The sequence below is a fragment of the Ursus maritimus genome, unplaced genomic scaffold, assembly GCF_017311325.1.
Source record: "Ursus maritimus isolate PB19 unplaced genomic scaffold, ASM1731132v1 scaffold_5, whole genome shotgun sequence".
Lineage (NCBI taxonomy): Eukaryota > Metazoa > Chordata > Mammalia > Carnivora > Ursidae > Ursus > Ursus maritimus.
The window spans coordinates 55,319,503-55,343,130 of record NW_024426663.1 but is presented as its reverse complement, the minus strand read 5'-3'; the positions used below and the strand labels follow the sequence as shown (position 1 = coordinate 55,343,130).

General features: G+C 39.9%; 2 protein-coding genes across 3 annotated transcripts; both read right to left on the bottom strand.

Annotated features, from left to right (window-relative positions):
• Window positions 1-297: 297 nt before the first annotated feature.
• On the bottom strand, window positions 298-17,890 carry CDC23 (cell division cycle 23). 2 transcript variants are annotated; one of them, XM_008691555.2, is made up of 16 exons: window positions 17,509-17,888; window positions 17,354-17,426; window positions 15,228-15,365; window positions 13,688-13,730; window positions 12,830-12,935; window positions 12,592-12,724; window positions 10,885-11,062; window positions 10,701-10,798; window positions 10,475-10,556; window positions 2,910-3,063; window positions 2,670-2,789; window positions 2,246-2,321; window positions 1,879-1,940; window positions 1,664-1,742; window positions 1,467-1,586; window positions 298-1,261 (listed from the first exon to the last, which is right to left on the bottom strand). In XM_008691555.2, exons 1-16 carry the CDS (start codon window positions 17,667-17,669, stop codon window positions 1,091-1,093), a joined length of 1,794 nt encoding a protein of 597 aa, XP_008689777.1. In that variant the 5' UTR covers window positions 17,670-17,888; the 3' UTR covers window positions 298-1,090. The 2 variants fall into 2 exon arrangements, with proteins under 2 accessions (XP_008689777.1, XP_008689778.1); XM_008691556.2 differs by lacking the exons at window positions 1,879-1,940; window positions 2,246-2,321 and having other exon boundaries at window positions 17,509-17,890.
• Window positions 17,891-19,369: 1,479 nt separating this feature from the next.
• Window positions 19,370-20,037, bottom strand: LOC103663786 (cytochrome b-c1 complex subunit 6, mitochondrial). Its single transcript, XM_008691554.2, has 2 exons — window positions 19,897-20,037; window positions 19,370-19,748 (listed from the first exon to the last, which is right to left on the bottom strand). The coding sequence occupies exons 1-2, from the start codon at window positions 19,974-19,976 to the stop codon at window positions 19,553-19,555; spliced, it is 276 nt and encodes a 91-aa protein (XP_008689776.1). The 5' UTR covers window positions 19,977-20,037; the 3' UTR covers window positions 19,370-19,552.
• Window positions 20,038-23,628: the final 3,591 nt, after the last annotated feature.

The following is a 23,628-nucleotide window of genomic DNA, read 5'->3' as shown; positions in this document are numbered from 1 at the left end:
AATGAAGTGTCATTCCTTAAGAGGTGAATGGGTAACAAACTTGTTCTGGAAACAGTAAAGGAAGGCTGGGCCCTGAGCTCAGAATAATCCATGGCATCTACAGTTCAAATTTATTACAGCGGACGCTATAGTCATAACATATTACCTCCTACTGAATACACATGCACAGGCCTAAAACCGTCCAAGAACACAGCAAGAATGCTTCCTTTTACCTTATCTAAACAAGTGATGGCTGAAAAGAACCATTTTGTCAGAGATGAGAAAAATAACTACAACAAAAATATTTATTACAACAGACCAGCTTGAGGTGAGTTTATTCTTGTCTATATAGTCACAAAACAACACTCCTGAATGTCCATGAAATTATCCATTAATCCTGCCTCTTTAGCAAAGAGGCTTTAGTAAGGGGATAGCTAACTCCATAGGCTCTTTTGCCATCAACAGTTCCCTGCAAAGTAAGATTCTTTTTGTCCCTTCTTTGATTCAACTCTAGTAAGTTCCTTTCTATTTGAAAGCTTCCAGGAAGAGTCCTTAAAATGTTTTAGAAGACTGTCTCCACAAAGCAAGAACAAATGTACAGCTTCACTCTGTTCAAATCTTACCTCTGAGAGCATAGTCATGCTTGTAAATCCAAGAATGATGAGATCATGTCTATCCAGTGCCCTGACCTTCCTGGGGTACACAGTGCCCTACTGCCTGCAGAGGGTAGAATGGCAAACTTTTCTCCCTTCCATGCCTCTCTAAGAAATCTCTCACTCCCAGCAGCATTAAAACTTTGCTCCTGTAAGCCTTGCCTGTGCTAAAGTGCTGTTAAAGGGTGGTTTTCTAGAGGGGGCGGAAAGAAGGCCAAGATCCGTAGCCCCTCTCTGAACAGAAGGGAAATAGAAGTGCTTCTAACTGGCAAAAGACAATTTCTGTTGCTGCCAGGATTCTTCTATTAGTCTACACCAAAGGTAATTCTATAAACTGTCCCCAAGGAGCTGTACAAACAAAAAAACCACGGTCCTTGGAAGAACAGACCGTGACCGTTCCTTACACAGAGGTAAGGCTTAACATGGGTCTAGTAATGTGATAGCTTGAAAGTAGCCAACTATGGTGTGACTGAAGATAGGTTGAGTGGAGAAACTCTGCGTGTGGGAGTGTTGTTAGCAGACAGTGAGGCAGGGAGGAAAAAGGGAGTGGGCATCTCAGTAGAGGGAGTCTCGCCTTGGTTTCGCAGTTGTAAAATTTGCCGGAGCAAGGCCTTCCCTTCTTCCCGGGTCTGAAACAAAGTCAGGCAACTGTTTCAAAATATGTCCAAGGCTATTCTCAAAAACAAGTTCTAAAACGCTGATATGAAAGTTTCACAGGTCAAGGTAGCCTTTCCACTTAGCTTCCTCACCTGACATCTTCTACCCTCCGATCACAGTAAAGATCGTAAGTTTGAGCCTAAAATCCAAACCCTTGAATAAAGAACTGCTACTCACATCGTTGAATGCACAACACTTTTGGGCACAAGTTGAAGCTTCATCCCACAGCTTGCACTTAAAATAGTACTGGGCCAAATAGCGGAAAGCAGTGCTCTCCTCCAGGTGCTCCACTATTTCCTAGACAGGGAAAGCAGGAGTGACTGAAGTGGTCAGGACGAGATCAGCAACCCAATTCTCATGTTCATGACACATACCCCACAGGAATAGATATCTTGGATATATTTGATGTAACACTGGGCAGCTTGTTCTGACTCAGTCAACTGTTCATGAAGCCTACAAAATAAATTGGTCTGTAAGTACAAATCGGATCTCAAAGCAAGCTAGTGATAAAAAAAAAAAAAAAGCACGTGATGCACCATACCAGAGAAGCCAACAGAAATAACAACAACATTTCACTCCTTTCACTCACTTTGCCAGTTTCACCAGAGCCATTTTCTCCACATCTCCCACGGCATAAGCTCTCCAATAACACTGTCAAAAAAATAAACTGGTCACTTTGACCATGGTTCCATATGCCATGACCTACCACATAAAGGCTCAAGTGCTACAAGCCACCCAGAAGTGTGGACTTAGACAATGCATAGCATTTTTACTAGACCGATATTCTCACTGATGATGTCAGCCCCACTTTGCTTTTTAGCCTATGAGCCTATAAATACTTAAGACTTTCGTATGCAGATAGATCAGAATGAAGGACAATTAGAGCACAGAGAGTCCAACCCTTTATCCAAACTGCTGATTTCCACTCAAATTCTCCAGGACCCAATTGCAGGTACCTTTTTCGCTTCCACTAGTTGATTGAGTTTCTCATAACATTCCCCTAAAGCAACCAGCATACGAGAATCATTGGGCCTAAGAAAAAAGAGGAACGGGCAGTCGGAGCAAAGACTTTAAAAAAAAACTAAAGTCCTCCCTTCAGGAAACACCATCATTGACCACTATTTCAAATCTATACAGTAATTAATCTTTAATCCAATACTTCATATAATTATATTGCTTTGTGTTCACAATTACACTATTATCCCATTAGAATACACTACAAAAAAAATGACCAAAAAACATACAGCATGTTTAAACCCAGGTCTCTAAGAGTCAAAACCATTCACTCACTGTGATTCTTCAGTAGCTATCAAAGGTAAAAGATAAAGAAAAGTATGAGCTCTTCTCATAACAAACACATCATTCACTGGTCAGACTTACCGAAGCTGATGGGCCCGTCTATAATAATAAAGGCAATAAAATGGCATCTTGAGGATTTCATAGGTCTGTCCAAGCCCATACCAGGCTCTGTAGTCCCGTTTATTGACCTCGATGGCATGTCTAAGAAATGGAAGAGAGACTGGTAAGAGGGCAGAATCGAGGTTAGCGACTTGTAGGCTCAAGAGAGGCTCCTAACATCAGAGTAATCCCCTCCACCTCACCCCTCAACTAGAAACTCACCTGTAAGCCTGAATAGCAGCAGATGTGTTCTTCATTTCCATGTACTCATGTCCCATCAGTGTCCAGGCCCCAAGATACCGAGGATTCAGTTTCAGAGCTCTCTGGAAATATAAGGCTGCTTTCTCATGCTGAGAACGCAAACTATAATAATTGCCTGATTGAAAAATAAAAAAGATTTATGAATAACCAGACAGGTAAAAATATAAGTCGATTAAAATAGCATTCCACAGAGCAGGCATGAACCATAACCCATTCCCCCAAAGAGTTTGCAGAAAAACCAAATTGTACATAAAGGGAACATCATCATTCCCTTGGGAAATATAGTGCATCTATCACACGTTCTGGTTTAAAAAAAAAAAAAAGGCGTTTCCTGGGGCGCCTGGGTGGCTTAGTCACTAAGCGTCTGCCTTCGGCTCAGGGCGTGATCCCAGCGTTCTGGGATCGAGCCCCGCATCAGGCTCCTCCGCTGGGAGCCTGCTTCTCCCTCTCCCACTCCCCCTGCTTGTGTTTCCTCTCTTGCTGGCTGTCTCTATCTCTGTCGAATAAATAAATAAAATCTTTAAAAAAAAAAAAAGGCGTCTCCTAACACTTCAAGTTTTTCTTCAGTTAATTTCATCTGGATAGAGCATTTATCCATATTTTCTTTTTCTTCTCCTTTTTTTAAATTTAAATTCAATTGGCCAACATATAATACATCATTAGTTTTTGATGTAATGTTCAATGATTCTTTAGTTGCATGTAACACCAGTGCTCATCACATCACATGCCCTCCTTAATTATCCACATTTTCTTAACAAAGGGTAAGAAGGGATGCCTGGGTGGCTCAGTAGGTTAAGCGTCTGCCTTCAGCTCAGGTCATGATCCAGAATCCTGGGATCAAGTCCCGTATCGGGCTTCTTGCTCAGTGGGGAGCCCACTTCTCCCTCTGCCTGCTGCTCCCCCTGCTTGTGCTCTCTCTCTCTGACAAATAAATAAAATATTAAAACAACAACAACCAAAAAAAAGGTAGGAAATTTCTACAGTATGCTTTAGATTGGCAGTGTTCCAACTATATTCCTAGGTTTCTAAAGAGGTACCTCAAGGGATAAAAAGGTAGAGCTCTGAGCTCCTCTCTCCCACAAGAATCAAAACAGGTCTATTAGCATTGTTCTTGAAAAGAACAAGTGAAAGCTTTGGGGATTCAGTTGAAGATTTTATTTGCAAAAAGGGTACAGAAGCCGTTTGTCTTATGTCAATTGGTAAATGGATAAACAAAATGTATATATCCAAACAATGGAATACTAGTCAACATTAAAAAGGAAAGAACTACGATACATGATACAACATGGGTAACTTCAGAAACAGCTAAGTGAAAGAAGCCAGACAATAAGACTAAATATTCCAAGATTCCACTTACATGAAAATTTCAAGAAAAGGCAAAATATAGAATTAGAAGGCAAATCTGTAGCTGCTGGGGGACGCAAGGGGGACTGACCACAAACACACTCAAGAGAACTTCCAAGGGTGCCAGAATATTCTAAACTGGATTTATGGCTATGGTTACACAACTGTATAAATTTACAAAAACTCATTGAACTGTAAACTTAGGGTTGGTAAATTTTATAGTATGTAAATTATACCACAATAAAGCTGTTTTTTTCAATAAAGCTATTTTTAGAAAAAGAATGAGTTGTTTTTTTACAAAAAAGAACAACTGAAAGGGGATTAAAAGGTACAAAATTCCAGTTATAAAATAAATAAGTCAAAGAATGCAAAGTACAGCATAGGGAAATACAGTCAATAATACTGTAATAACTGTATGGTGACTACGCTTATCCTGGTGAGTGTTCAGTAATATACAGAACTGTCAAATCTCTGTGTTGTACACCTGAAACTAATACATTATACTTAAATAATTTAAAAATCCCACAAATCCTGTTTCTAATGTAGCTATGAAGCAGAATATGTCTCATGGTAAAAATGAAAAAATAACCTAAACTGTTATTAGCTGGGGAATAGGGAAAAGGAAGGAATGAAAGCTATATGTATCAACATGGTATATTTCTAGGTCAAAATATTGATTCCCCACCCAGAAAAAGGGATATAGGCCTATATAAGCCCTAGGTACTAAAGGAGTGAGGATGATGAAGATATTAAAGAAGTCAGAACAAGCCAAGTTTTGAGCAAAGATCAGTAAATGAGATTTTTTTAAATCTCATTTGGAAGAGCTAAAATATAATGAATGGATACAACATCCTGGGCAATCTACATTGTTGTAAGTGCTTTCTAGGCATTAATTTATCTAATCCTCATGACAACTACCTGAGAGAAAAATTTACTGTTATCCCTTTATTAATGAGAAAACTATAGCATAGACAGGTTAGGTCCAAGGTCACACAGCTAGTTAGTAATAAGTAGAACCAAGATTTAAACTTGAGTAGTCTGGTTCCAGAGTCCAAACTTAACTATGCCACACTATAGTATATGCTGTTTTATATATACATAAAGTGCTGTCTCTCAGAGATTGGGACTCCAGAAAAGACACAGAAGGAAACAATCAATTCATATCACGACATAAGAGCAGAAGCAAGGACTAAACAAACAGGAGATCCCTGCCACCACTGAATTCATATGAGGGTTCATTCTCTCTCAGGTCCTTAGTTTCTTTTCTTCTCTCCATCCTTCTTTCTCTTTTTTAATTCCTCTGAATTGGCTACAATGTAAAAGCTGAAGTGTATTTTTTGTCATAAACTAATATTCCTTATTTTTTTATTTTTAAGGTAGGTGGGCTGAATTCAACAAACATTTATTGGCTATGTCATGCACTGTGCTAGGCATTTACAGATATGCGGAGAAAAAAAAACAGTTCATTAAGGAGTTCACCTCAAGGGGCACTTGGGTGGCTCAGGTGGTTAAGCATCTGCCCTCACCTCAGGTCATATCCCTGGAGCCTGGGATCCAGCCCCCCTGTCAGGATCCCTGCTCAGCGGGGAGTCTGCTTCTCCCTTCCTCCCCCTAAACCCCCTGCTTGTGCTTTCTCTTGCTCTCTCTCTCTCAAATAAATAAAATCTAAAAAAAAAAAGCGTTCACCTCAAGATTATTAAAACAACAAGAAACTCCTAAATCATTACTCTTCATATATGCCTCCTTTGATTTTAATTGGCTCTAAGAGGTGAAAAAAAAGATTGTTCCTTATCTCCCCAACCTCTGTTCCCTTTTTTCACAGACAGGGCACTGTTACCCAGTTGCCAATTCCTGTTTGTTCTATTTCCTAAATATCTTCTAAATCCAACAGCCTCTCTCCATCCCTTGTGCCAATACCTCAGTGTAGGCTCTCAGCATCATCCCTAGACTGGATTATTGCAAAAGTCTCCTAGCTGGTCTCCCTGCTTCTAGTCTTGCCCTTTTTCTAATCTTCCCAGCATGTTGTCTCCAGTCATCATTTGAAAATGAAAATCTGAGAACTTTCATCACTCTCTGATTCAAAATCCTTCAGAAGACTCCTATCACCTTCAAAATAAAATCCGAATGTTCAGCAAGGCATAGAAGACTCTTCAATATTTGGCCCCTTTGTGAACATTCCCACCACCCACACCATGCTTCCAGACACGGAGCTACTTCAGGCACAATGCCTGTTTCATACTTCAGTCCCTCTGCAGTGCAATGCCCTTCCCAAGTCAATCCTTCTCCTCCCTTACTGAACTCTTTCACTTCTGCCCAGCCTTCAAGCACCACCTTCTCAAGAAGACTTACTTAATCACAGGCCAGAGCAGGTATCTTTCATATGTACTCTCTTAGTATCTTCAGTTTACCTCAATCCTAACACTTGACCCATTGCATTATAGTTATTTTATTAGACTTCCTCAATAGGCAATGAGGGTAGGTACTACAAAACCAAATTTGGCACAGTGCATGGCACTCAGAAGATGCTCAAAAGATGTTGTCTGAATAAAAGAGAGTTCTGCCCTCATCTTAATAGACTTTATCTTTTCTTCATAATGCTGACACTGAAAAGATCATTTATTCCTACTTTCACCTATGTCCAATAGGTCCTATTATATATATATATATATTTTAATGCTTTTTTCCCATAATGAACACAACTTCCTCAAGGGCTAAAAATAGTGAATTGATGGACTGAAATTCTATCAGTTTATTAAGAACTTCCTGACCTAGAAAGATATGAATGTATGATCTCAACGTAGTGTCATCAAACACCCAGCAACAGACATCTCCCTTTCGTTTCCAGGGAAGCTAGACTTTCAATTACAAACAACCAAGCTTACTTTTATCCAAAAGTGGCCACTGATGTGTTGATGCCAACTGATCAGGTCACACTAGTGTGGTGGAGTACATAGGGCCATGGTTCTCAACCACGGATGATTCTAACCCCAAGAGTTGGCAGTATCTGTGTGCATCTTTGGTTGTCACAACTGGGGGGAGAGGGGGTGCTGGCATCTAGTGGGTAGAAGAGGGGGATACTGCTAACACCCTACAATGCACAGGACAGCACCCACTACAAAAAAAATTATCAGCCCAAAATGTCGATAGTGCAAAGATTGAAATACCCGTATACAGAGAAACAGGGACTCTCATCTCTTTTCAGAGGTTTAGAAATTCTTATCAACTTTCAGTAATATTAAGGTTAAACTATACACACCTTTGAACCACCCTTCACTGTTAAGAAGATTTTATACAGAAATAGTTGCATAAACATGCAAAAATAAATGTACACAAACAAAGATGGTTCCTGATCAGATGATGCACCCGGGGATGCCCTTATCTCTTGACAAGTCTTCTCCCACTTGCCAGTGATTCCTTGTAATTAGAATATTGTCAAGGCTAGACCTCAAACAAACAGGGCTTCTTGATGGTTTCATCCCTCATAGTCATATTTATCCTAGAAGCCACCTCTACTGAGATACAATTGCAAACAAAGGCTTTAGCCAAGTGTGTAACAGCCTTCCTGGTAAAAGGAGCCTTAAAGCTCACTATGGGACAGTCCCTGACTGTAATGACTTCACATCAGGTCCAGAGTGTCTTAGAGACCAAAAGCCACCAATGGATGATGGGAAAATGACTTATTAAACACCAGGCAATGCTTACAGATATGCCTGAAGTAATACCTAAAACCTGTCAAACTTTAAACCCGGCTAACCTTATGCCTGGACCTAACCATCATAGCTTCTATAGAGCATAACTGTTCAGAGATCATTGATCTTGCTTATTCTAGTCAACCAGATTTAAAAGATTCCCCTAATAAAAATGCAGACGACAATTGGTTTACCAATGGCAGTCGTGTCATGAAAAAGGGGTAAGAAAAGGTGGGTATGCTATAGTCAGTCTAACTCAGACTGTTGAGGCCAAAGCCCTGTCAGCAAACACGTCTGCCCCCAAAACAGAATTAATAGCACCCACTTGTGCTTTGCATTTGACAAAAGCCTTAAAAATATTTATACTGACTCCAAATATGCCTTCCTAGTCCTATATGCCCATGGAGCAATTTAAAGAAAAGGAGATTATTATCAAGCCGTAACTCCCCAATCCAATATGGGCCTGAAATTATTTCACATTCAAAGAATGGCCCTCCAAAACCAAGTAGCCCTTGAAATCCTGACTGCAGTTCAAGGAGGCCCAGTATTAGATGGTTGCCTCCTGGCTGGGACCCAATGGCTATGCAACTCTAACTTGTGGCCATGGCTTCCCCCAGGCTGGATAGGCCACTGTACTCTGGGTTCTGCCTGGATGCACAGATGCATTATTAAAATCATTACCAACCGAGGTAAACTTCCCGATTTAAAACAGTGGTGGACATGTTCTGTATCTCCTTGTATGACCACCTGGCATCCATCTTTGTTCCCTCTTTAAGACTGGAGGTTGCTGTTTGACACACAGAAGCTCTTAATAAGTACATGGTCAAATCCCTAAATGACACTCAAAATAACATTTCTCTATTAAATACTAAAGTAATACAAATGTGTAAAGCAGCTTTACAAAACAGAATGGCAGTAGGTGTTTTAATTTTTTCAAAGGTAGAACTCGCGTTATCATAAAAACAGAATGCTGAGTATACATTCCAGATTACAACAAAAATATTTCTGGGTTTTTAACTGACATGGACACTCAAATTGGTGCTTTAAATGATCTCTCTTTCCTTTAGTGATTGCTTTAAACTCCTGGACTGGAGGAAAATTATGGTCAACTATTAAGCATCTCCTTATTGGACTTCTCATTCTTTTTTTTTTAAAGATTTTATTTTTTTTTTATTTATTCGACAGAGATAGAGACAGCCAGCGAGAGAGGGAACACAAGCAGGGGGAGTGGGAGAGGAAGAAGCAGGCTCACAGCAGAGGAGCCTGATGTGGGGCTCGATCCCACAATGCCGGGATCACGCCCTGAGCCGAAGGCAGACGCTTAACCGCTGTGCCACCCAGGCGCCCCTGGACTTCTCATTCTTATAGCCATACTAATCTTAATGCATTGTCTTCTTCAGTATCTCTCTGCTTGGTCCTGAGACTCCATCCCTACATGACTTCGACAGATGATCCCTTCTACTCAAAGAGATTCATGTATGTTGACCACATACATTGAATTCAGCTGCCTCCCCTTTCATAACTCCCCTCTGTGTTCCCCAACGGACCAATGTTGACCCTAGGTAGGTACATTTCTATGCCCCTAATCAGNNNNAAGAAGTTAAAGAAGATGATACCTACCACCTTCAACAACCTTAAAGATTTAAGGGTCAAAATTGTTTGGGGGGGGGAAATGATGAGGGAGCAGAAGGCAAGCTGAAGACAAAGCATAAGCTGACACCCTGCAACCTCCCCCAACGCCCCCACTCCTGGGTGGGACAGGTGTGACTTTCTTTCAAGAATCTCCCAGCTATCTTAATGCCAATACCTTGCCAGAGGGGAAAACAACCTTAACTTGACAATGGCAAGGCCTCCAGTGTCTTGCAGGTATCTTGTAGGTAGTCCTCTTTAGCATATGAAAGGTCTTTTGAAGTATATAATCACCACTCCTCAAGACCCCAGTGCAGCAACTCTTTCTGCCTACAGGTCCTGTCCCTGTGCATTAATAAAACCACCATTTTGTGTGTGTGTGTGCGCGCGCACGCACACACACACACAGAGATGGTTCCTGAAACTATTTTTATATTAACAAACAGTGGCCACAACTTGCATAACAGAAAATGATTACATAAAAATGATGGCACATCTGTGTAATAAAATACTAAATAGCCATCAAAAATAACACAAATCTGGATGTACTAAATAAAAAGATAGAAAACATATATTGTTAAGTTAAAAAAAAAAGAGCAAGTTACAAATCAGTGTGTATACTGATACAGTTTTTGCAAGCAAGTTATACACACACATGCACCCACACACACATTTTTAGCATTCACACAGAAAAATATTCTGGAGTCATGTTCACTGAACAATCTTGGGGGTGGGATTATACCCACCTTTTACATTCTATAATATATAATTTTATAATCCTTGATGCTTTTATACTGTTATTTTTAATTAATATTACTTACAATAAAAATAAATCTTAAAAGAAAAAAAAGTAGTGACTCTTACCAATTACACAACATGTTTCTACACGATATTTATCTATCTCACAGAGGTTGTGAGCCAGATAACTCAACTCAGATTTCATGCTCTGGAAGAAAAGAGAAAGACAATCTAAGCATCAGTGAGGAACCCCCTGAACTATTTTTCTCATAGCTAATGCCCCTCAGTGACAATCCAACCCAGGAGATTAAAGCACAGAAGAGCTTGATCAAGTCTAAGCAAAGCAGCTCACCCTGACATAAAGAAGGTTGGAGAATGTGTCCATATTTTCAATCCTGTAAGGGTCTTGTTTCCTTAGTTCATTAAAAATAGAGAGAGCTTTGTCAATATCTGTAGAAAGAAGATAAGAAAGATTAGAAAACAACACAGTGCCACCTTCAGGATTTGATGGTATTTCATTGTCCTTATTCACTCACCTCTGATATTGTGATAGGCAACTGCAATTTGGGAAACAATATATGAGCTCTTAGAGAAGCCCACATCAATGAGATTCTGATACTTTTGCAGGGCCTCCTCTATCAACTGCAACTCTGTGTATATATGAGCCAGAAAAAACTCTTTCATCCAGGTGTCTGGCAAAGACAGGAACTTCAGCTGGCAGCAGGAGAGAGAGGGACACACTTAATATACTTTGACCTCTCTCCCAAATGAACATCAAGGAACTATCTTTATTGTCTAAAGAAATTTATCACCAAAACTTTATGAGAGCACCTAACAATGAATAAGGGCAATTCAATCAAGTGAAGAGGACTCACAAGCACAACAGGGAGGAATGACCTAGTTGAGGAAGACTTCAAAGAAAAGATAGGATTTGGGGTGAATCTTAGAGGATGGATGGAACTTGAAAAGAAAAAGAGAGGAAGAGAAAAAGACATAAAGACAGGCAAAACAATCCTGATGAGTGTGTGTGAATAGGATGAAGAAACTAGCTTGGTTTAAGGGGAGGCTATGTGCTCAAAAATAGTGAAAAAAATAAGACTGAACTGGTAGGGCAGGTCCTATGGTGCAAAAGGAAGTGGGATGCAATAGGAAACCACTACAATTTTTGGAAAGAGAATGACACAATGACATGGGTGTTTTAAGACTAAGTGTGAAAACGGTATATACAATAGTTTGGGAATGGGAGTGTATAAATGGAAAAGCTAGATAGGAAAGTAGCTATTAATTTTAAGTAATAAATCTAAGTTGAAAACCAAGATGGCAAAGAAAACTAAGAGAAAGAGATGCATACAAGAAGGAAACCATGGCGAGGTCTGGCAACTGACTAGATGAAAGGAGATTAAGAGAAAGAACAAATATGACTGTGCGGCATCAAGACTGAGTGTCTTGAGAAATAGTGATGCTATCAAGGGAGTCTCTCAAGCTGGAAGGAAGAAAGAATTTGGCAGGCAAGATCAGAAACTTGGTTTTGCATATTTTGAGTTCAAAGATAAAACAAACTTTCAATGAAACTCTAGTAGGCAGTTAGAAATATTGAATATGAGTAAACCAAGATAAGATTTCAGACACGGATTTAGCAGCACATGTCATTATTGGGGGAAATCAACCAGTCTTTGGCTCTTTAAAGTCAGCAAAATGAAGTATATTATCAATTCCATTAACTACTGAAGAATGGCAAAATAAACTCTATAGAAAATGTCCTCTAACAATGACTAATAAAATGACTGCAGTTTATAAAGCAGTTTCATATACATTATTTCATTAATTAACAAATCTGTAAATCTTTATAGAGTCCTAGGACAGCCCAGAAGAGACCTTAAAAATGTTTTTAATACAATCCTTGGTATCAGAGAAACCTTTCCTGTGGCATCTTTGGAATGAGGAAACAAAGTATACTAACATTTAGTCTATACAACAAGTTACAGTAAAACTTGAATGTGAAAACATGAAATAAAGAGAAGATACTCTAATATATCTACACACAAATCCAACAGCAACTACCAGCCAAGAGCCAGACATCAGACTTTCAAAGGAAGACTGAAATTCCAACAGTGAAAGAGATTAGAGAAGGAGCAAGGACTTAGCTACAAGTAAAGGTTTAGCAAACCTCTCTCTTCCCATCCCATTACAGAATTACACAAGACTTGGAGAAGAGAGTCTTTCACATAAATTTCTCAATTTACCATCTCTTTGTCTGTAATCAAGTTACAGAGTTCTAGCCAGGCTCCCCAATGCAAAGGCAAAACATGAGTAGCCTCCACAAACACATCAATAGCCTCTTTCACTAGGTCCAGTTTTCGAAGCACCACACCGTATCTAGGAAGGCAAGAAACAATTACAGGAGAGGTTAATGTTTCATAACACCTCCCTTCTACTCAGGAGAAAATGATATAGAAAAATCCAAATTACTCTAACACTTACAGATAAAGGCCAAATCCATCAAGTTCCCGAGCCTGGTGTTTTTTGCTGAGCTCCACTCTCAATTCTCTAAGTGCCTCATTTTTTACTTGTCCTTTCTCCAGGGGACCTGGGAAACAAAATCTCAGATATAAGGAAAGACCGCCAACGTTCATTTCATAGACCTAGACATTCCCTTTGACATCAACCAAAGTTACAACTAGAACTTACAGCAAATGCTGAGAAGTGGCCAACAACATCTTACACAATCCATTTACTTTGTTCCTGAAATTACAACTGATAACTGGTCTGCAGCCATATTTTGTTAGGCCTACAGAGGTTGTTTTTTGGGTTTTGGGGTTTTTTTTAATTAATTTATTTATTTTAGACAGAGAGAGAGCATGCGCGCACATAAGTGGGGGGACGTGAGGGAGGGAGAGAGAGAGAATCTCAAGCAGACTCCTAGCTGAGCGTGGAGCTTGTAGTGGGGGGGCTCAACCTCAGTACCCTGAGATCATGAACTGAGCCGAAATCAACCAACTGAGCCACCCAGGCACCCCAGGACCGCAGAGGTTTTTAAAAATTTGAAATAGTTACCAATGTTTAAAAATCACAAGCCTCAAATAAAAACCTGTATTTCCAGCTTCAATTTCCAAAGAATGGGGTAGGGCCAAGGGAAGAAAGCCTTGACAACACTAGGCCCACATTTCCCCAAGGCAGCCCTCAGCCAGAGGTATGTAACAAGCAGGAAGTTGTGTTCCCCCATTTGTAACAGACCTCCTAGGTCCACTTCACACATTTGTATTACCTGCCTGGCTCATGTAGGCATTTGAGTGTGCAACCCCTGCTTTAGCCCAAAAGATAAGAGAAAGAAATTCATACCTAGGCTATCAACTGTTTCATCATCCTTCTTCTTTTCTCCAGACTGTAAGAGAAAAATCAATGAAAAGGTCTTTTCTCAGTTTATTTTGAAACTCATTCTAAAAACTAGCAACCTGATTCCAGCTAAAGGGCCCAAGTCCAAACAAAATGGCAAATACTACTAGTCACTACTCTTTTTCATTTTGTAAAGATTTATTTATTTATTTATTTATTTATTTATTTATTTATTTATTTTAGAGTGAGACAGAGACAGAGAAACAGAAAGAGAGCAGAGCAGAGAAGAGGAGCAGAGGGAGAGTCCTAAGCAGACTCTGCACTGCGTGTGGAGTCCAACATAGAGCTGGATCCAACAACCATGAGATCAAACCAGAGCGGACACCAAGAGTCAGAGGCTCAACCAGCTGCGCCACCCCGGCACCCCATGGTCACTACTCTTAAACAACTCAAGGGCTCCCAATGGTCAAATCTGGAATAACTTGAGCACCAAGATAATTAAGTACAGTACTAAATTATAAACAAAAATATAGGAATCTTTGAGTTCACACTGATATTAAACAAATAAATGGAGATGGGGAGGGAAAGCTCATGTACAGTAGAATGCCAAGTGGCAAGCAGTAAACGTGGAGAGAACAAAGGTGTGGAAAATCATCATTTGGCAAAATCATAGTAAGGAATACTTCAGGCAAGAATTAACAATGATTATTTAGGTTATTGACATTTTATGGCTATCACAAAAAATACTTTAATAAATATCCCTATTCATATATCCTTGTACATATATTGAAGTATTTCTACTGGACAAGTTTCTTAAAATAGAATCATCTGGTCATAGTATTTCAAATGGACATAATCTGCCAAAATTGACTTTCAAAATGTCTTTATGAAATTTTACTACTAAAATAGGGAGTCTACTACCTCACACCTTTGTCAATAATGAACATTATCAGGGCACATGGCTGGCTCAGTCAGAAGAGCATTCGACTTGTGATCCTGGGGTCGTGAGTTATAAATAAATCTTTAAAAAATACACTAATAAAGATTTCATTTTTTAAAGTAATCTCTATACCCAATGTGGGGCTCAAACTCATAACCCCAAGAGATCAAAAGTCACATGCTCCACCAACTGAGCCAGCCAGGCACCCTTATCAATAGTTTTAATATTTTAGGGCACCTAGTAGCTCAGTCGGTTAAGCGTCTGCCTTCGGCTCAGGTCATGATCCCAGGGTTCTGGAATCAAGCCCTACATGGGGCTCCATACTCAGTGGGCAGTTTGCTTCTCCCTCTCCCTCTGCCCCTCCCCTTGCGTGTGCTCTCTCTCTGTCAAATGAATAAATACAATGTTAAAAATACATAGTTTAAATATTTTCTTTTATACCATCACTTTTCAACTTTATGACACCTTCTTTATTACTGTTAAGTATTTATAAAGTACATTTAACAAGTAAACTGCTAAACTATTTAAAATATTACAATTTTCCCCCTTGGTATTAAATATGGATGCTTCGCTGAAGGCAGAATGACATCTTAAAATGGCCCTCACCAGATATCTGGAATACATGTATAGGAAATAGGCTTTCTTGCTATTGCAGCCATGCAGGAAATGTGCTGCCCGATCATACTCTTTAACATCAAAGTAGGCTTTGGCCAGGGTGTAAGCATCCATATCCTGGGCATCCTCCTAGAAGAGAGACAAGTTTATGTAAGTGTTAGAGAAGAAGACAACAAAAATTCAAATTTAAGAAGCATATTCATTAAAAAAAAGAAGCATATTCATTTATTTTAAGATGTAAGAAAAATATTTTTTTCCTCCCAAAAACCTAGCATACATATGTGTGCACATATATTTATTTACATATACATATATATGTAAATTACTTTTGTATATTATTTTATTATAACCTAAGGTTATGTAACTTTTTAAAAAAAGATTTTTTTGACAGACAGAGAAAGGAGGAGAGAGAGAGAGAGAGAGAGAGAACACAAGCAGGGGGAGGGGCAGAGGGAGAGAAAGAAGCAGGGTCCCGCCCTGAGCAGAGAGCCCGATGTGGGGCTCCATCCCAGGACCCTGAGATCATGACCCAAGTCGAAGGTAGACGTTTAACCGCCCCCTAAGGTTATGGAACTTTTTTTCAAAATAAAAAGTTGGGGGAAAAAATTAAAAATTTAAAAAGTAAACCAAGACATTCAGAAATGCGTATTGTTTCTTTAAATGCAGTGTAAAGTTGCATAGGTTTAGTGTTAGGGACCTGGATTCAAATTGCCATTCCTTGATTTCCTGGTTTCATGATATTAATAGGGAAGTTACTTAGTTTCTCTGAAAATTCCTTTCTTCATCAGTAAAATGGAGCAAGTAGCATAGATTTGATGAAGAAAAAGTGGAAAAGTCATGGAAATGTCTAGCATTAATATGACATTTGCTGCTGCTTCTAGGCTTTCAAATATGTACAAAAATGCAATCTACTGTGCAATTACTTGTATTTTTTATACTTCAAAAGGTTTTGACATGTTAGTATTGCAAAAAGAATAGAACACAGACATAATTCTGTATGTAAATAAAATAGATGATGCATATATGTTTAAAAAAGCATACAATCCCCCCAAATTCTAGGAGTAAGTTGATTAAAACTTTAATAACTTCATTCTCTTCATCCTTCTTGCTGCAAATACTACCAGAACAAAACTGGAACCAACACATATTCAGTGTTTTCTTCATTGGAACAAGTCCTAAATGTGTCCATTCGGCTTAGGAGTCTAGTGGCCTTTTTCACATCCACTCACCATTTTCTTTTTTCCTTCCCCACCCTCTCTCATCTCCATTATACCTTTTGGAGTAGGAAATATCCACTGTATTTAAGTGTGTGCGTGCATGTGGGGGGTGTCAAAAAATGGCATCTTCAGGAAAACAAGTGGATTATGATGAAATCATTCAGACTACTACACAGACTATGTAAAAATACCTGTTATATAGATCATACATAAAATATATTCATAGCTCGTTTAATTTTCTGAATAGCTCCTTAAAGTAGATACTATTATTATCTGCATTTCACAGATGAAAAACGTATGGCTCAGGATATTATGTAAGTTGCCAAAAGTCACTGGTGTAGCTGAGATTTGAACCCAGAACTATCTGAATCCAAAGCCAGTTTCATACTGTTGTTAAAACCTTTGATTCTTCTCGGGGTTCCTGGGCGGCTCAGTCGGTTAAACGGCCGCCTTCGGCTCAGGTCAAGATCTCAGGGCCCTGGGATCGAGACCCATATCGGGCTTCCTGCTCAGTGGGGTGTCTGCTTCTCCCTCTGCCCTCCCCCTGCTTGTGCTCTCTCTCTGACAAATAAATAAATAAAATCTTAAAAAAAAACCAAAGCCACCTTTGATTCTTCTCATCGTTAAGAACAGCGGGCTGGGGTACAAAACCTTAAAAGGCTGAAAATCTTAAAACAAGGACTGTTTACTAATTCTCTCCAGCTTAAGTAAAGCACCACCAGATCTTTACAAAGATCGACAAACCCACACCGATAAGATCGCTTAGAACATCCAGCTCTTTAAATGCTTGAATTCCCTTGACAATCGTTCCTGATAAGCAGTAAGCTTCCATCCAACGACAGAGCACTCGGTGTAACTCTTCGGGTTGATAAGGAGCGTCGGCAGTGATGATGTCCTTACCTCTGTAATAGGCGGCGGCGGCTGCAGCTCCGCCAGAGGCAAGGCGGGGAGGGAGAAGGCCAACTCCGCGGACCTGGAACACCCAAACTGAATTAGATCCACAGCCCCAAAGGCCAAGGATCCAAGTCCAGTCCCTTCCGACCCCGACATCTCACCATTTGCTACTATGCAGTAGGCCCCGCTCCCGGGTAAGACCTGCGATGAGTAGCAGCTGCTTCTTAATTTCTCGCAAATTTGAGAAATCGCTGCTCGCTGACAGGACCGGCCCCACCGCAGCAGTCACAACCACCGGGACTACAGAGGGACTCGCAGCCATTTTCCTGTCTTGCCACTCCAACCAATCACCAGCGATAATACTAGCGGTCCGTCTGCACCAAAAAAGTCTGCCAGTTACTGGTAGGCTTCTGCTCCAGAATATCCAATCAGAGGTGTTACTTCTCTAACGTCACCAAGAGGCCGGGAAAGAAGAGACAAGCCCATCTCCGATTGGTCAAGACCTACTGGGGCGGGAAAGTTAGAACTAGAGAGGGTGCAGGGAGGAGAAGAAAAAAAAAAAAAGGCATTGTCTCTGGGCGGGGCAAAGAGGGACCAGCAACTAGAATAGGTGGATTGGGAAACTGGGGCTGGGAGTAGGGACAAGAAACGTTGCAGAAGGGAAAATACCCTGCACCTTAGTGGTGATGTAGTTGGACGAGAGAGTGTGTTCTGTGGGCAGATTCCGTGCTACTGAATGGCGAAATGATACACGTGTCTAGCAAGGTTGCCCGCTATCCTCTGGATTATTCCTTGAGTAGGAGGCTGTATGGCCACAGGTGGAGAATCCTTCCTCTTTATCCACCCCAGGGGGGTAAGGATAATTAACATTTATTGAGGGTTTACCATATAACAGGTTTTGCGCTTTTTACAAGTATAGTCTGGTTTAACCTTTTAAAACAGCTCTATGATATTCGTATCATCCCAATTTTACAGATAAAATGGAACCTCAAGGAGTTTCTATCACTTTTCAAGGAGAGAGTCTAGACTATATGCCAGATATACCCCTAGCGTTCTTAAACACTACGTGAACATTTTCAACCTTTTTTTTTCTTTAAACCTTTCATAGTAATATATGACTTTACCAGCTCTCTTGAGAATTTCTCAAATCATTTGTCATTCCTTAGGTGTTATATAGAAGTGCTTTTAGGTTAAAGCCTGTTGTTTTAGACTAGTATATTTTATTAAAATACATCTATATGTATTATTAAAGATTGTATTATAAAGTCAACTTTATTGCACTGTAATATACAGTATGTGAGGCAGAAATCTATTTTTTTCTTGTTACACAAATTATGTACACTTTATACTTGTTTTAAATTTATAGTTTAAGAAAAAAAGCATGATTTGTTAGCAAATACAAAAATTACGTTATATCATACCCATGTGTATATCTCTTTCCTTTTCTTTTTTTTTTTTTTAAGATTTTATTTATTTATTCGACAGAGATAGAGACAGCCAGTGAGAGAGGGAACACAAGCAGGGGGAGTGGGAGAGGAAGAAGCAGGCTCCTAGCGGAGAAGCCTGATGTGGGGCTCGATCCCATAACGCCGGGATCACGCCCTGAGCCGAAGGTAGACGCCCAACCGCTGTGCCACCCAGGCGCCCCTTTCCTTTTCTTTTTGTCAGAGAGAGCACGCATGCAGAAGCAGGGAGAGCAGCAGGCCCTGGGAGAAGCAGACGCCCCACTGAGCAAGGAGCCGGCTATGGGACTTGAGCCCAAGACCCTGAAATCATGACCTGAGCCGAAGGCAGACGCTTAACCAACTGAGCCACCCAGGAGTCCCACACGTGTGTATAAATACTGAATACAAACTGTATATATATGACATGTAGGATGAAATGTAATTGTTTATGGCTTTATAGGTAGTCAAATAATTTCATGGCTTGTTTAGAATTCTTACATTTTTCCCTTTAAAATATCACATTTTTTACAATTGTATATGATTTTCTAATTTTCTATATCTTTTTTTTTTTTTTTTCTGCAGATTACTGGACTTTATTAAGAGGAATCACTGCTAATTACACAGAAGGTACTTGCCTAAGCCAAAATCCATGAGGTTCACATGAATGTACAGTTAACACAGATAAGAAACAAATGGCATGGTCAAAACCACAAAATATCCTGATGCCCGGGTGATTAAGGCTGGGGTGAAGTACGCACATTTATTTCAAGCTGTTAAAGAGTTTGTGGGCCACGCAGTGGTCCCTTGCATGCAGGAAGTCAAAGAGCTCCTCCGTGCAATCCTCCTCTGTCTGTGACCTGGAGGATACACGCTGGTCACAGAGCTCTAGCCGCTCCCGAGCCTTTACACATTTCTCCAGCTGCTCGCATTGCTCTCTCACTGTTGTTAGGGGATCCGTGCAGAAGGCCAGCTGGCAGAGCCACACTGCCGCCAGAAACGGCAGAATGGGGTCTCCCATTCAATTCTGATGCTAAGTGGTAGGGGCAAGTTTCACATTCCTGCCTTCCAAGGTTGCCAGTATGCACTGAAAGCCTCAGTCCTATCACTAATTCCTCCTCCTCCTCTTCCTCCTCCTTGGGATCTCCAGACCCGGTCAGCATCTTTCGCTCGTCCTCCAGCCCCATGTCCCGCTACGGTTCTGAATTCAACACCAGCAGCAACAGCGGCACCTACTCCCTCTATATCTTTTTTTAAAATAATAAAATAGAGAAGATTCCAAAATGCTTTTGGCAAGTACTTATCTACAAACAACACATAGTGGGTGCAACCAGTCTTTTGTCCCAATGAATGAAAACCTAAATTGCATAGAATTGTCATATATTTTTTAAACAACATTTAAAACCATAGTCGTTCTAGTAGTATTATTTTGTATTATGTTTTTTAATGTAACATTATATAATATTTATTCTTATACCATCCGTCCTCCCGCAGTCCCTCCTATTACATGGATTTTGTAGCTTTCTATTTTTTTAAAGATTTTATTTATTTGAGAGAGAGAGTGTGAGAGGACAAGTTGGGGGATGGGGCACAGAGGGAGAGGGAGAAGCAGACCCTGTGTGGCTCTATCTCAGCACCCTGGGATTATGACCTGAGTCGAAGGAAGATGCTTAACCGACTGAGCCACCCAGGCACCCCGTAGCTTTCTATTTTATGACATTTTTTCTGTTGCAAAAATAATGTATGGTCAATGTGGAAAACTTGCATACAGTAACCATAAGGAATAATAAATATACCATTACACACCTATATTAGAATGGCCAAAATCCAGAACACTGACAACACCAAATGCTGGTAATGATGCGGAGCAGTAAGAACTCTCATTCATTGCCACCGGAATGCAAAATGTAAAACCACTTTGGAAGATAATCTGGCAGTATCTTAGAAAATTTAACATATTCTTACTATACAATCCAGTCATCATGCAACCAAGGGAGTGGAAAACATATCCACACAAAAACTTGTTTATAGCAGCTTTATTCATAATTACCAAAACTTGAAAACAATCAACATTCCTTCGGTAGGTGAATGGATGAATAAACTGGTACATACAGAAAACAGAATATTTTTTCAGCACTAAAAAGAAATGAGCTATCAAGCCATGAAAAGACACAGAAGAAACTTCAATGCATTTGACTAAGTGTAGGAAGCCAGTCTGAAAAGGCTACCTATTGCATGATTCCAACTATATGACATTCAGAAAAAGGCAAAACTATGGAGACAGTAAAAAGGTTAGTGGTTTCTAAGGGATGGGGGGAGAGTGGGATGAATAGGCATAACACAGAGGATTTTTAGGACAGAGAAACAGTCTGTATGATACTGTAATGCTGAACACCTGTCATTATATACTTGTCTAAACCCGTGTACAACACCAAGAGTGAATCCTAATATAAACCATACACTTTGGGTGATAATGATGTATCATTGTAGGTTCACCAATTGTGCACCACTCCGGTGGGGAATATTGGTAATAGGGAAGCTGTGCGTGTGTGAGGCAGGGAGTACATAGGAAAGTTCTGTAACTTCCACTCAATTTTGCTGTAAAGCTAAAACCGTTCTGAAAACATGAAATCTATTAAATAAATAAATGAATACATAGAATATTACCATATAACTCCTGCACAAAAGAAAGCAATGGCTTCTGCATGTTGTCATCCATCTGTGTACACAGCTTCATAATGTCTTGTTGCCCACGTTTGTCACCTAGTTCACTATTAGCATTTTCCCACATCAATAAATATTCTTCCCAGGATGTCTGACTGGCTTAGTCAGTAGAGCACGCAATTCTTGATCTTGGGGTTGTAATATTAAGCCCCATGTTGGGTGTAGAGATTATTTAAAAATAAAACCTTTGGGGCATCTGTTTGCTCAGTTGTTTGAGCGTCTGCCTTCGGCTTGAGTCATGGTCTCAGAGCCTTGGGAGTCCCTGCTCAGGGGGGGTCTGCTTCTCCCCTCCGCCCCGCTCCTCCTCCTGCTTGTGCACATGCCCTCTCTCTCTCTTTCTCTGTCTCAAATAAATCAATAAAATCTTCAAAAATTTTTTTAGTAAAAATAAAACCTTTAAAAAAAATTCTTTCCTATAATGTCCTTAAAAGTTGCATGGTAGGGGCGCCTGGGTGGCACAGTGGTTAAGCGTCTGCCTTCGGCTCAGGGCATGATCCCGGCGTTATGGGATCGAGCCCCACATCGGGCTCCTTCACTGTGAGCCTGCTTCTTCCTCTCCCACTCCCCCTGCTTGTGTTCCCTCTCTCGCTGGCTGTCTCTATCTCTGTCAAATAAATAAATAAAATCTTTATAAAAAAATTAAGTTGCATGGTAATCCATAAACATACACAACCAGTCCCTGTGTTGGACCTGTATCTTATAATTATAGCCATAATTTTTAAGCTATATAATACTCAACTGCATAGAAATCACATCTTTTAATTTTTAATTTTCTCATTGTCACATATTTATATAATTACTGATTTCTTATTGTTTTAAACTATGATACATTGAACACCGTTGTGCACAAAGAGTTTTCTCTTTAGTATTTAGGGTTCTTTCCACAGGATAGATTCCTTGAAATAATGGTGTGTTTTTTTTTTTCATTTTTAAGTGTCACTTTTATTCAATGATTCAGAAAAAGTACTTAGATATGAAGGTAAACGTATATTCTTGATTAGAAAGCAAAATTCAAATGACCTTTAAAAAAACAGCTCTATTGAGATAAAATTCATATACCACATAGTTTACCTATTTAATGTGGACAGTTCAGTGATTTTTAGTATATTTACATAGTTGTGCAACTGTCACCACTATCTAATTCCAGAACATTTTCATCACCCCAACAGGAAACCCCATGCATTAGCGGCCACTTCCCATTATTCCTACCCTCCCCCCCCACCACTGTATTTTCTCTTTGTAATGTTGCTTTTGGAAGACCCAGAGATTGCTTGAGTGCTAGATAAGATTTTTTATTAGATGACTGTAATTCGCAGATATGTTGAAGAGTACCTTAAGGGCAAATTTGCAGAGCTATCATTTGTAAACTCATAATTAGTATTTCAACATCAAGGTGGCTTATGCTTTGCAGTCTTTAATTATTATTCATTGTGGGTACCTTTTTAATGTACATATGACTCAGAATAAAACACTACAATAGTCAAAACCACCTCAGAGGCTTCCAGTATTCTACTAAGGAACTGCTTCATGTTCATCTGGCCGCCAGGAACCACCTCACAACCTTTCATTCAGCCAAGACTCAAAACTGTTCCTTTTTTCTTTTAAAGATTTGTATGTATGTATGTATGTATGTATGTATGTATGTATTTTAGACAGAGAGTGGGGGAGCAAGTGAGAGAGAAAGAGAGTGCGAGCAGGGGGAGGGGCACAGGGAAAGGGACAAGCAGACTCTGCGCTGAGCACAGAGCCCATCTTGGGGTTGATCCCACAACCCTAAGGTCATGACCTGAGCGAAAACCAAGAGTTGGATGCTCAACCAACTGAGCCAACCAAGAGCCCCCCCAACCTTTTAAAAAAGATTTTGTTTGTTTGTTTGTTTGTTTTAGACAGAGTGGAGGGGAAGGCAGAAGGAGAGAGACTCTGAAGCATACTCTACATTGAGAACCTGACGTAGGGCTTGATGTTATGATCCTGAGATCATGCCCTGAGCAGAAACCAAGAGTTGGATGCTTACCCACCTGAGCCACCCAGGTGCCCCAAAACTGTTCCCTTTTTCAAAAGGAAAATTTAAATAATTATTTTATTTGTGAAATGTTTAAAAGATGAAAGCTATAA